The sequence below is a fragment of the Strix aluco genome, chromosome 6, assembly GCF_031877795.1.
Source record: "Strix aluco isolate bStrAlu1 chromosome 6, bStrAlu1.hap1, whole genome shotgun sequence".
Lineage (NCBI taxonomy): Eukaryota > Metazoa > Chordata > Aves > Strigiformes > Strigidae > Strix > Strix aluco.
Window position 1 is genome coordinate 17,251,106 of NC_133936.1, and position 14,084 is coordinate 17,265,189.

The 14,084-nt window shown below is 43.3% G+C and overlaps 1 protein-coding gene across 3 annotated transcripts in view; it reads left to right on the top strand.

Annotated features, from left to right (window-relative positions):
• The first annotated feature begins 613 nt into the window (after nucleotides 1–613).
• SMARCAL1 (SNF2 related chromatin remodeling annealing helicase 1) overlaps nucleotides 614–14,084 on the top strand; it is a 40,464-nt gene continuing 26,993 nt past the window's right edge. Inside the window, exons 1-7 of one of the 3 annotated variants that reach the window (XM_074828828.1) lie at nucleotides 614–694; nucleotides 1,644–2,602; nucleotides 3,267–3,317; nucleotides 5,884–6,138; nucleotides 7,349–7,399; nucleotides 11,216–11,396; nucleotides 12,388–12,538. In XM_074828828.1, coding sequence (XP_074684929.1) covers nucleotides 1,732–2,602; nucleotides 3,267–3,317; nucleotides 5,884–6,138; nucleotides 7,349–7,399; nucleotides 11,216–11,396; nucleotides 12,388–12,538 — 1,560 coding nt within the window. In that variant the 5' untranslated portion in view covers nucleotides 614–694; nucleotides 1,644–1,731. Of the gene's footprint in view, nucleotides 695–731; nucleotides 2,603–3,266; nucleotides 3,318–5,883; nucleotides 6,139–7,348; nucleotides 7,400–11,215; nucleotides 11,397–12,387; nucleotides 12,539–14,084 lie in introns of those variants that run through there. The other 2 variants (XM_074828830.1, XM_074828829.1) reach the window with 2 other exon arrangements.

Consider the following 14,084-nt stretch of genomic DNA (forward strand, 5'->3'; position numbering starts at 1 on the left):
AGACTTGCTCTACTGTTTTTCCAGGGATTGGAGTAAGACTAATGGGCCTGTAGTTTTCTGGGTCCTCTTTTGGGCCCTTCTTGTAGGGACTTCTGCCCTCTTCCAGTTGCCAAGGGCATCTCCTCATCTCCACCACTTTCCAAAGATTACAGACATTTGCACCAACTGTCAGTCACTGCTCTTAACACCCTGGGGTGGATTCCCACCTCACTGCTTACAACAGTGTTTTCACCCTTTCTCATGCATTACCTCCACTTTTTATTCCCTGCTCATAGTCACCCATCTAAAAGCCACACACCTTCTTGTGCCAGGCCCCACACACCAGAGGCAACCAGTGAGGGAGCCCTGTCCCAGCCGTGCAGCACTGGGTGCTGTCAGGGGCAACACCAGACAGGGTCCCCGCAACTCGTATATGGGCTTGAGCCGAGCCCCGGCAAGAGGGTGGCGGGGGCGGCCTCCAATTCCCCGACTCCTGCGGCGACACCGCGCCGCTCTCAGCGCCCCTAAGATGGCGTCATGAGGGGAAAACTACATTTCCTAGCGTGCCGAGCGCCCCGCGCGCCGTTATCTAATTCCCGGCATGCTGTGCGCCGCCGGGCGCCTGGTGCCGCCGGGTAGTGGAGCGGGGGCTCCTGGGAGTTGTAGTCTGCGCGGCTGCGCGCCTGGCGGCGGTGTAAGGGGCCTCTGCCGGACGGTGGGTGCGCGGGCCGGTGGCGGGGGGAAAGCGGCTGGGCCGGGGCTGAGCCCAGGGCGGGCTGTAGTGGAGTCCCCGGGGGGCCGGGAGGGACTGCGGCCTGCAGCTCTGTGCCCCGGTGGGGTGGTGGGTCATCCCTAAGGACGGCGGGAGACCCCAGCCTGCGGGATGCGGGCCGGAACCTCTGTGGAAATGGGGAACCAGGTGCCTGGGAGAGGAGCGGGGCAAGGAGTGAACCTCATTTCTTACGGGATGGTGAGGAAAGTAGGTCTCTCAGCGCCAGATGAGGCGGGCAGGCCCTGGGGCATGAGGCAGGAAGTAGATGGAGGGAGGCCAGCTCCTGGGAGGTGTGGTGGGAGCCAGGTCTACGCTTTTATCAGAAGGTCAAAGGCAGGATCTGATTCTGCCATTTGGGGTTTAGTACATATCTGCTACATGCTGTGAGATGCCCAAGAACTGAAGGTGATCAGGAAAGATGGGTTGTTGTACCATCTTTGCTGTTTGGTATTAGAAATATGAAAAACTTCCACATAAGACTGTGCAGAGATGTATTGCTTTGCCTGCATTTGCCTTTGCAGGGCTGGCTCTGCAGTGCAAGGTGTCCCTGTGCTTCGCTGCTTTATCAGTTCTGCTGGGATTTGCAGAGAAGAGCGCTTAGAGCTGTTGTAGAATAGGGGTTTTCTTTTCCTTCCATATGTTTTATCTATGTAGGGCTGCAAAGCCCCAGCAGTGGTTGTCAGCATCTGTTTGCTGATAATGGCTCATGGCTCAACACTGGTCAGACAGCTTTGCTGTACTACTGTGTTGTTGTGTAGGATCGGTTGCAGTAATACTCAGTCATTAATAACACTGAGTTATCAATACAATAAGAATTTTGGGGGGGAACAGTTGAAATTTTTTGTCTCTTTTTTCTGTTTTTTTTTTTTTTTGTTTGTTTTTTTTTTTTTAGTGTGGCCTCCATTCCTCGAAAGAAGCAGGTGCCTCTGATTGATTCCTGATGCAGTTTTGATTCAGACTTATTGTTTGAATTGTGGAAGATGTCATCAGGCCTTACAGAGGAACAAAAGAGAAGAATTGAAGAGAACCGCCAGAAGGCTTTGGCTAGGAGAGCAGAGAGGCTAGCAGCCCAGAGAGGTGGGCAGGTGGTGATCGCTGGACCTCAGGTGAAAGAACAGAGTCCAGGCAGTCAGGGAAACTTGAAGGAAGAATACAATCATGTCAGGTTCATTACCCAGCGCCAACAGAATCCAAACAGTCCTGCGGAGCAGAAGAGCTATCTTCAGAAAGATTATGATCATTACACTGCAAACCAACAGATGGCTGGCTCACATGGAGAGCAACAAAAGAATTGTTCAGAGGACTCAGAACAAGCAAGTGGCATTAAGCGGTTCCCTACAACAATCCCAAATTCTCTGAGTTATTCCCATAAACATTACGTGAATGCTGGTGGCCAGGAACATGGACAACAAGCTTTAATTAATCTTGGTACATTCCAGCAGACCAAATGCTACCCAGCTTTCAAAAACCCTGCAGAACCATCTCATCCTAGATTAATTGATAACGGGCACCCTGATGGTAGTAAAGATTTACAAAGTCAGAACAAATCTGCCATAAAATATGTTTCACCGTCAAGCAGTGCCACCCTGAGTGATTCAGAAATGCTGATGAACACAAGTAGACCAACAGAAAGAGAAGGGGGAGGTGGTGCCTGTCAGGCCAGTGGTAGGATGCAGAAGTTGACCAACTCCGCTGGTGCAGGCTCTAACTTTGAAGCTGCCTCTTACAAGAAAGCAAATAGTGTTACAAAAGGAGAATGTGTGAAATATGGGGAAGACCGATTCCAGGTGAAAATAGGGTATAATGCTGAACTTATTGCTCTGTTTAAGAAGATACCAAGCAAAAGCTATGGTAAGAATTGATTGTTCGTTGTTATCTCCATTTTACGTTGAAGAGAAGTGTCAGCATCTGCTAGAACTGTGGTTGCTATATGCTTTTAGCAGTGCAGCTATTGCTGGGGAAGCATATGTGATATTAATGGGGGGCTGGAAAAATAAAGACAGCTGAAATTGGAAGGACATTCTCGTCATAAATAGCTTGAGCTTGGATTTAGTCAAGAAATCAGAAGCTCTCCTTTATGAACAGTGCTCTAAGAAGTTTGGCATGGCAGCTGGTCAGCATCTTTTGGGAGTGAATTGGTATGGGAAAATGGGTCACTTAGCTGTAGTTCAGAGTTGATGAGCTGATTATGTTAACTGGGTTACTGAGAGCAGTGGAATCTCCACCTTTTGGCTTGCTTCTGATCTTTTTTCCCTGCCTTTATTTGTTATATTCTACTTTTCTTTCACCCAGGTGTTGCTGCTCCCTGTGAATGGCTGCTGCATTCTTCTTGTCTTAGTATTGATATGCCCTATGGCTTTTTTGGTGTCATGTAGCTGTAAACTTGGGCATACTGTTTTTCAGATGTGAGTCAAAAAGTTTGCACGAGTAGATTGAATTCTTTCTTACCTCGTATGAATGTTTCACACCACCCTTTTTTTCTACCCCAAATGATTCATATTCTGCCCTATTTTAGATCCTGCTATGAAAAAATGGAATTTCAGCCTGGAAGATTACAGCAGTTTCAGTAAGTAAATGGCTTGTTGAATGATAAAAAAGAATCCAAATCTTGACCCCCTTCCCCTGCCTTCTGTAGTTGTTATTTTTTAGCTTTGTTACTGTCTGGAGTAGTAAAAGTGGTGCTATTCAAACATAATGCCGATCTTTTAGGCATCTAGCTCATAACATATTTCTGACACTTTGTAGTTGATTAGCAATAACTTCATTTTTCATGTAATCTAAATACCAAGCATAGGTTTAACTTTTTCTGCCATTGTTGAATTTTTCACCAACCAACAAGCCTGATCATAGGAACATATCTGCTGTGTAGGTACTTCATATGAATCTGTATTGAGAACTGAGGGTGTTCCACCAACTAATGCTTAATTTCTTGGTCTGTTCATGTATTTACTTTTTAAACAGCTTTTTTTTTCCTTACATTTTTTTCCTATTAATTTTGAGTGTTGGAAAAGGAAAAAGGGTGATGGTTTTCTCTTTTTTTCCTGACATTTTATTCTGGAAAGATTGAGAGTTGGTAGAGGCAAACACTTCAGGTAAGCTTCTCAGAAGCACATTGTATTGAAGCCGAGTGATAAATCACTATTGATTTCAGTGGGAACAGAATTAGGCCTGTGTTGAGCACTTTGAAAAACCCACAGTTGAGTGCTGGTATTTTAGCTTCCCATGTGGGTTGCCACACATTTATAATTTAAATGCTGCTGGTTTGCTTGAAGTGTATCAGGTACAGATGAGAGCAGAGTCTCTGCACCAAGGAGCTTGCAAATGAAGAGGATGGTTTTTAGAAATCAGGCTTTTTTCCTTAAAGCTGTCAAATATTTGAGGTCTCTGTGGAAAGTTCCTGTTGATAAGCGAAGACAATATGTGATCAACATTGGGCAATGATATCAGGGGAAAAAAATACTCTGAGAAATGGAACTGACTTAAAAGGGCCTTGGTTTGAAGTCTTGTAAAAACAATTATTTTAAAACCTTCCACTGTTAATTTTGTTCTTCTGAATAATGTTGTCCTGTATAACATTTCTTTGTACTATAAATTAAGCATGCAGTCAAGACTAGAAATAAGTGGTGAAATAAGAGTAAAATATGCAGGCTTTTTCCAGTTTCTTTCAGTACTAGTTGTAGAGGTGAAATCTAACTATGCCATGCTGAAACTAGCATTTAAAATCTTTTGCTTCATACATTGGGGGAAGAAAATCTAAACTGGTGGTTTCCTAGTCCTCTACTTTAAAAATTACTTGATGCTCTTACTTCTTTGGAGTAAAAATCTCAAATACTTGGGTTTATTCTGGAAGTCACTTATTTTAAAATAAAGTTGGATGAAATCCACATGGTTTATTTATTAACTGGTTAGGAAGAAGGTGTCTGAATTTATTTCTTTATCCCTTTTCCAATTTTAACAACTGAACTTAAATTTTGAAAGTTTTGTAAGCTGTATTATTTAAAAAGAAGCAGAGAGGATCATGATGTGCAGCTCAGTGCTCAAAGGAATGGATTTACTCTAAGCAGCTGCCAGATAGGGGAGGTTGCCTCTCTTCAAATACATGGAGGCAGACTGCTTAGTGGTTCTCAAGTCTAATGGACTCTGGAGATGTTCATGAATCTTTGTGTTACTGTAGTATCTGAGTTGGAGTCTGGAGGACGAACTTCACCGTTTTGGTGCTGTAAAAATACAGGAAAAAAATCGTTCTTGTTCCTTAACTGTCACAGTTCAGCTATAATAATAAAGACAACATAAGGGTACAGATTGGCAGAGAGACACAGGGAGAAGTGGAACGTTTATTAGTGTGGATAGCTGTAGTCTCAGGCTAACAGCTGTAAAATGCTGCGTCCCTTCTCTCCCCGTGCCCTGGCATCATGACAGAGGTGGTTGATAGTGATTAGTAAGAGAGGAGTGCAGATGGCTGGGGGGAAGTACAAGTCAATCTGTAAAACACAGTAGAATAAAGGGTTGGTGGACTTAAATTGTAACAAAGGAGACTTGGGGTTTGGACTAGATTCCTTCCTGATACCCTTCCTACAGTATTGTGAATATACAGCATTCCTCCTAGATGAGATTACATGTCAGACATTGAGACGAGGCAGAAGTTAGATATTTTTAGATCTTTCTCCTTTGCTGTTTGCAGAAGCACCTTCCCATCTTTTCAGGCACATATTGATCACCATGCACCTGTCCCTGCAAGTTTATGAAAATGCTGTATGGCTGTGTGCAATTTACTGTAGTATGTGGTTCTGCAGATTGCTTGCCCTGGCTTAGTGAGCCATATTTTGGGATTCCTGACAGAGAGGGAGCATAATGCAGTGACAATGCTGGACAGGCCCTTGTTCACCTACTGTCACATGCCCCTGCTGTATTCTCTGTGGAAGATCCCACCAACCTGCTCCTCCAGGTCCACACTCTACTCTTTGTCCCTGTGAGTGAAAGCAGGGAATCGTCATTCCTTTTAAACTTGAAGGTGATTGGTTTGTTTGTCATCCTCTTGTCCCTTCTCTTCCCAAAGCATCCTGTGCATCTTTAGCTTATCTGTGTTCTTTGTTACCAATTCTTTTCTCTGTATCTCTTGCTTTTGTCCCTAGTGGAAGCAGCAAATCAACTTTCGTCAGTAGTTGTGGCACCACTGGAAGGAGAAAATGGCCTGACATCAGGCTCTCATTTCATTGGCAGTATGGTTGATGTGAAATCCCTCTTGAAGATGTGTAAGACCTGGAAGAAACCCTCAGCCCTTGTCAAAGGGAAGTGCATGCTGATCTCTCGCTTGCGGTTTGAGGTTGATATTGGGTATTCTTCAGAAGTGATTGGAGTGTTCAAACAGATGAATTCCAGAAATTATGGTGAGTCTCTGGTTGTTTCTGCTTTATTCTAAATGTTGTTGGGGCCGCTCTTGGAGCGCTATGAATGATTTAGAGGAGAGAGATTGTGAGAGTACATCCCTCTGAAAAAGCATGAGAGGATGTGTTTTGGTGAAGATTTTGAGAGCTCCTCTAGTTCTGGTATAGTGCTGTATCTGTGTCCTGCGCTTTACTCTGTGCCAGAACATGTCCTCTTCTGAGCCTGTTAGCCAAGGTGATATTTCAGGACTCAGTATGATTACATTTACTGTTGAGGTGGGGTGTGCTGGTAATTTGCCAGCAGTACAGAGATGATGCATAAGTTCTTGTCTTTATTATCAAATGCAATTGGACATTCTCATATTTCTCCTGCTTTACTGTGGTGTATAATGGCTGCAACTGCCTGAGCAGATTGAGTTTACCAGCAGCTTTACTGATATTTTTGAGGCGAGTGGAACTGTAGGGCAGCACTTTTTATGTTGGCATTCATATTTCAATGGTAAATATCAGTTTTTTCCACTTGTAATGTGGGAAATGAGACACAGAGTGATGAGGTGGCCTGCACAGTATCACAGCAGGTCAGTGAGCATGGGGAACAAATCCTGGAGCTCTTGTTCTTTGGGCAGGGCCCCACCTGGCTCATTGCATCTTCAGCTGACTCTGAATTCACTGCCTTCCCTGGAAGTTGTAGGCAGGTGCTAACCCTGGATAAACCTGCCAGACAAGTCTGGCATTCATGTTACATTTTGGGTATTGATGAACTGGTGAATTTCCTCTGTACTGTTCTGAGCACATTGTCCATAGGGTGCAGAGGTACAGCTGAAAGTGATTGTGTTCCTGACTGAAGTCGGAGTTTGTTGGTTAACAAATAGGAACCTTCATGCACATTTTTATCCATTCTTGCAGTGAAAAAAGTGGTTGTCAAAATCCTTGGGCAGGTGGGTTCATTACAGTGGTTCGTTAGGGGAGCTGACCTTGGCTTGCCCTGGTGATACCACCACTTCTAGATGTGTGCTCATGCTTTTAAGATGTCTTCAAACTGTTTGCTTAACTTGAAAGCAAACAGAGGAGAATTGATTGCTGGACAAGTTAAGAATTCTTTTAAAGCAGTTCTGGAATGCAGAGAATATGGATGGATAGCCTTGTTCTTAGGGACAGAGAACTGTCTTTTTTAAAAGAGACTTAATGACATTATTTGTTTTAATTATTGCAGATATGAACACCAGAAAGTGGAGTTTCCTACTGGAGGACTATCCCAAACTGAGTGAGTAGCTGCGTTTTCCTGGCTAGGGCTGTTTTCTGGGGATACATGTGAATTCTAACATCATTTCTTGGACCAAGCCTTTTCACTCTGGGGGGATAAATTGCTAATGAACTGCAGAGCAAGTGTCTTCCTGTTTTGTCAGACATTAAACTGCCCAGACTCAAAACTTCTATAAGTGTGTGTTATTCATGGCCGTCCTTTAGGGGCCTATCGGGAGGGTGGCTCTGTTTTGTCAGATTCAGCACTGAATTTCTGTGCCGTTTCTTAGAGCACATGGATGTATTTACTGTCACAAAGTTATTTTTATTGCTTATAATGTACAGCAGCGCTACTTGAACTAAGGAGTTGCAGGAAAATGGATTCCTCTGTTCCTACTTGCTAAATTTGAAGAGGTTGGCATGGCGGCTGCCAAGCCTTCCTGTCCTTACAGAAATTCTGCCTTATTGACTCTTTTAAGCTGTGCTCCCCTTATCCTCAGCGCCAGCCCGCCTTGCTCCCTTTTGTGTGTATATCAATTCATAAACTGGCACAGCCACCCGTTGCTTAGAAAACAAACACGTATCGGGCTGTTTTACTTCCAGTTCTTTAAGTAGTGTGCATGGTGGTGTGCCATTTCATTTCACACCCAGCAAATACTGTTTTTCAGGTCAGAGCACTAGGTTTTCAAGTCAACTGATGATTTCTGCAGCAACCAATTCATCCACAGTTATGGTCTGGGTGCTGCCTAGCTGATTTGGTTTGGCCTCATATGTTACTGCTGGTAATAATGGCTTTGCAGGCAGCACACAACTGTTAAGTATTTAATTGATGTACCAGGCAGGTTAGAATCCACAGCTGAGTTGATTTTGAGGCAAACAAGATGAGCTGCTTGTTTCTCTTGATCAGATCTGCTTGAAGCAGAGGCATTCTGCTTGAAACAGAATTTCATACACTACTAAAATGCTTCAGTGCTGGTTGATGGATGCTTAAAAGAAAGTTTAGCAAAAAAATCTTTTTGAGAGCATCATATTTTCCCTTGCAAGTGGATTCGAAGCACGTAGTGCTGCTACAATGTTCATTTCTTGGTACATGTTGACCAGTAGACTCCTGTTTTTATGCATCTGTATAATGCTGGTGAAACTGAGTCTCTCACTGGACTGAAATGTATAGCTGGTTTGTTGTGTGTTGGTTGTTTTTGGTGGTTTTTTTTAAATGGGTGCCACTTTGCAGAATAATCCAGTCTCATGTTCCTAGCACACTGGCTGCTTAGCTTTTTATGTTTAGTTAAGTTTATAGAGTGCTTTGAGATGAATAACATGCAGGTCCTAAGTATTATAACAATTATTTATCATCCCAGTCTGCCTTCTGTGTTTGCCTTGGTACTTGTGGCAGTGGAATTTGATTGGGGTAAGCTTCAGAAAGATAATAAGCAAGGTGCTTTACACACGTCCTTAGAAAGTGTGACTGTTTCAGAGCTGAAATGCTGTTGCTCTGGTAGGTTTTTTTCTCCAGCATGGACTCCTGCTTCCCTGGGATACCAAAGGATGTTTAATAATTGAGTATCTGCATGCTCCTATGATGCATGTCTTAATAACATTAGTAGTGGTTGTAGGGCTGAAAGCCACGTGGTGGAGCCTTGTAGGAATGCCAGATCTTGAAAACAAGTGTGTGTCTTGGTGAAGACTATTATGAAACTCCAGAACTGGGATACTGACAGGCCCTGATTTCAGTGAGAGCTGATGATCTCTCACAATTTGCTGAAAGGGCCTTTTGTATGTGCAAAGGGCCTGATCCTGTAGCACATGCTAGACAGTCTGAGCAAACACATCATCTCTCAGTCTGTTGCTCTCGGCCATGCTGGCTGGCAGTTGTGTACATTGCATGAAGTATTCAGAATCCCACAGATTTGAGAAAAGCAGAAAAAATCTCCGTAAATCTTCTTGCAAGGTGTAATTTGTAAGGGCATTTGAGGCTTCTAGCACGTGCCTTTTTGAAGAACGTCATTTGCTTTGTGCCTGTTCGTTTACCTTCGTCAAAATAAAAAAAAAAAAAAAATAAGAAAAGAATTTTAAAAGGCTGGTTGCCATTTCCAGCAGAGATATCTGTTAGCTGGGAACTGTTTGTAGAGGTTAATGTCTCTTTGCCTAGTTGCTCAGTCATCTTTATATAAAGGTCACTTCAGTAAAAAATGTCTGTTGGATGAATCATGCTGGTGGCAGATATATCTTAATCACTCTCCCAGCTCATGTACAGAACAATAGCAACAGAATTATCAGTGAGCAAATTGTAGCAATTATGCTAACACATAGCTCAGTCTGTGAGTGTAATAACAAGCTTGTGCTGTACTTCGGGTGGAGAGAGTTCCTGCTATTAAAGAAGTATAAATTAAACTGGAGAGTTTAAAAAGTTTGGTCATTGCCCAACCACAAATGGAAATCTTTTCATATGTATATTTCTTGGAATTGCTTTCCTCTTTCATATGGCAGGGGTCCATCCTGCTGCTTTCTTCTTGGAGAGAACTGAAATAAAAATACCTTACTGAATTCTGGAGGTGCATTTACTGCTGGTATAGTGAGTTCTTATTTCAGTTATTTTTGCAAACAGAGTTGTTTTATGTCTTCCTGACTTCATATACAAACCAACCACTAAATTAAAAAAAAAAGTTGCTTCCTGCAATAAAGGGTCTGTGCACATGCATTTGTGTTCCTAGTGTAGAGGTGTCTTTTGTTTCTCAGTCAGTGGTCAAAGATTGATTATTAAACATGCTTTCCTGGCCCCAGCTCACTGCATGTTTTAAACTGGTATTTGTTTTCATAGAAATTTATTGTTGGATTGAAAAGAAATACTTTTATCTTTCTGGGATGGGATAGAGAGGCTGCTGAAGGAGACTGAAATAAAGTTGTCTAGGAGGAGAATTGCCCTGACGCTTTGCTTGTTGTGATGCATGGGTTGAAAAGATGAAGGCCCCAAGGTCTTTGCATGTTGGAGGCTGGGGATCCTTTTAGTTCACCTGGAGTTTTATGTTGCAGATAAAGTTGAGAGGCTTCATGGGTGAAACAACAGTAGTGGTGAGGGACTCATGTGGCTGCCTGTGGGCTGGTTCTGGCCTGCAAGCTACTTCTGTCCAGGAGAACAGCAGTGGACACCAGCTGAGTAGGGAGTTGCTGTTGGTACCATGTCCCTGAGGGATGGCTGTCAGAGTGCTGCTAATGGTGGTACACGAGCGGTTTCTCTTGAGTCTTGAGGTGCTTCCTGTCTTCTTAACCAAACGTGGTAAACAAGGGGTGATAAAGTGGAGACAGAGACAAACCCGTGTGTGTTTTGGGAACAGGAGAAAGGAGTTATCAAAGCTGAAGATGTACGATATGCTTCAGGTAACTGTCTCAGGTCACACCTGATCGCTCAGGGACGGTGGAGACCTCAGAGGAGTTTAACACAGAATCCCAAAGGTGCCTCAGCCTTCTAGGCTTCAGGAGCTCTTTTGTTCAAATCCATACTTTTATTTCTGAGTAAAGTGTGCCCTAAGCTGCCCTCAGTGTGAATAATCCAGCTCCAGCTGTATTAGTAGCAATCATCTCTGAATGATGGCATCAGACTTTCAGTTTTTTATAACCAAGTCTAAATACGAGGGGAGGAGATGTGATTCATCATGTGGTTCTGAAATAGACTTCAGAGAAGAGGCCAGGCCAACACCTGTGCATGATGCAGTGCTTTCTTGAGCTGTTCCAGGATAGGAAGTAATATTGTTGATGAGGTTGAGGGTTGTGCCCTGACATCCATAATGCAAGTTATGTGTATGTTGCCTCTTCTGATGATAAACTGCTCTGTTCTTTTCAGTGGAAGTGTTACAGAGCCTCGTGTCAGTAGAAGTGGAGCCACTGCCTGAGGCAGTAATACAAACCTTTGCTGCTCAAATACAGAGATCTACATCACAGACAGATATTCCTGATGCTGACCTTTCAGTTGTGGACTCCAAAATTGTGACAAGCCTCATGCCCTTTCAGCGGGAAGGTGTGAAGTATGTCCTTTTTGCATGCTGTTAAGAGCCAGTCCTTTCAAAGAATTGTGTACTTTATATTGGTGCCCAGGCTGCATTCTGTTCCATGCAGGGCTCCATATCTCTCCAGAGTCTTGGGCTGTTACATACTGGCACTCTGAGCTCTTGGTTGTTTGGTATGGTATAGTTTGTTTTGTTGGGGGGAGGGGGGTGTGGGGGGTGAGGTGTGTGGATTTTTTTTTTTTTTCATTGGGTAACACATCTATCCTGTTTCTAGCTAGAATTCTTCATCATGAGTCAGGAGAAAAGTAGCATTTTGCTAGTCTCATAAAATTGATCAAGTAATACATCTCTGATCTCCCTCTTGTGATTCACTATATGCCTAATTGTCGTATGATTTTTTTTTTTTTTTATTTCGTAAGGTCATCTCCCCCCCCACCCCAAGTGTGTCTCTTGTGGTGTTGTTGTTGGTTTTTAAATATTAAGTACACACGGGAAAGTCCCAGGAAGCGGGACCCAGGCCCTGAAAGATTTAAAATGACTAACTGTATGTAGAGATAAACTTTTAAATGTCTCTGTCCCCGTCATATATGGTCATTAGTTGTTGACCTCAAGATGCAATCCAGGAAAGTCTGTACTTAGCGGTGTTAAAGTGGCTCTGTTATTAATAATATTTTCTTAGCTCAGCCAGGATGAACTCCGGGACAGAATGCGAGTAATATCATGGAAGAATGTGCTTTAAATAACTGTAAGGTCTTGAGACTACTCTTCATATGAAATCAAAGTCCCTAAGGACTGGGCTGAACCACTCTGTTCAGGAGCTTCCAAGCTTTGAGGGATTTGTGAGAGTTGCTCACTTGTGTTAAGACTAAAGGAGAAGATCCAAATTTACTGAAGAACCCAGATCACTTCCAGCTGATCACGTTATAGCCTTGGTGGGGAGTTGTGCTCATCTGCCATGACAGATAGTAACCCATTTCTTGACTCTTATTTCCTCTCTCTATTGTCCCAGTTTCGCAATTTTAAGAAATGGACGTTTACTTCTTGCGGATGATATGGGCCTGGGCAAGACCATCCAGGCGATCTGCATTGCTGCGTATTACCGAAAGGAATGGCCCTTGCTGGTGGTGGCTCCTTCTTCTGTGAGGTTTACATGGGCAGAGGTACTGTGAGGTTGTACTGTGTACAAGTTAAAATTTTAAAAAGATGTATATTAAGGGGAAGAAACTAAAAATTGTACTCATTTAGAAACTTGCAGGGGGGAAATTGCTTGGCATTGACTATATGGTATATGTCTGTTTTCTTTTATTGGCTGATTTTCTTTTTGTGGTCCAGCTGATCTGTTGGAAAGAGGGAGATCTAGAGAAAGTATCTTCTCTGACCCTCTGTTAACTTTGTTCCTGCAAGTCAACTGGCTCTAAGGGGGCATTTACTCATCAGTGTCAAAGACAATAGTTGTATTCAAGCAATTGTCAGTTGCATTCAAGCCCTTCGTAGCAGTACTTGCCAGTCCCTTGGCTGGAATAGAAGCCCAGATGCTGGGATTCTCTGCTCTGTTCAAGAGGCCCCATTATCATCATTATTAAATGTCTGTCATAATACGTGTTTTGGCCTGTCCACTGTATGCTGCTGACTCCTCTGAGTCCTTTATTAATGTTGATCAGAAGCCCAAGAAAGCTTGCGTGGTTGGGAAATGTATCTTGAAATAAATCACTGTCATCGCTTGTACACTGAGCCTGTTGGGTTGCCATAGGCTAGTGAAATGTTCACTGTGAGAGCAAAAGGTGAGCCAGAGGTTTTAGGTCAGTAATTTCATGCCTGAGCAGGAGGGGATGGGAGTTTAGCTTTCCCTGGAATGTTGCATTGATGAGAAGTGTATCGATTGGGATTTGCTGATTTTGTGCTGTAACCAGGTTGTTATAGCATCTTGGTGTGTGTTTTCACATCCAGTAGTGCAACAAAATGTTGGCCAACAAGAAAAGAAAATTGTTTGCTGAACAAGGGAGTGATGCTCATCATGTTTGATGTTTCAAAGGCCCGTAGACCTCTGGGTCAATGCCTAACCTGAATTCTGTGGGATACCTACTGGGAATGATTTGGGGCCTGGTTTCCTGAAGTACTGGGCACCTGCAGCTAAACTCCTACATCCTGTTTCAAGAGATCTAAGCCATATGAGGTGTTTGTTTTGTTGGTTTTTTTCCCTTGAGTGCTTGATTTCCTCTTCCTTCCCTACTCCTGACTCCCCAGGAGGCTGTTGTGGGAGATTTTTTGTTAGGACATTTGCTTTAAAATGATCTGTGTTTCTTTATGGGTATGTGAAGGATGCAGGTCAAAGAAAAATGTGTCACAGAAAGTGGAAGAAGGTGGAGTTTATTATGGTCTCTAATTCACTCAGTTCATTCTTCTACAGATGTGTTTTACTGTAATGGCAGAAGCTTTTGTGGTGTCTCCAGAGCTGAATTGCCAGAAATGGTCTTCATCTCACAGTTGTCAGTGTTTTATTTTGGCTTTCTGGCCTCAGACCGCTGAGTGCCTTTATATTCAAGCTGCCACAGGAAGCCAGTGGGAAGATGCGAGGTGCTCTTGGGTGAGAAGTACTGCAGCCATGTGCGTTTGGACTTCAGCACTGGAACTTAATTATTTAAGTCGGGGCAGTTTCAAAGCACTTCTTGTGGACAAACATCAGCATCGAGTGAGAAACATAGGATC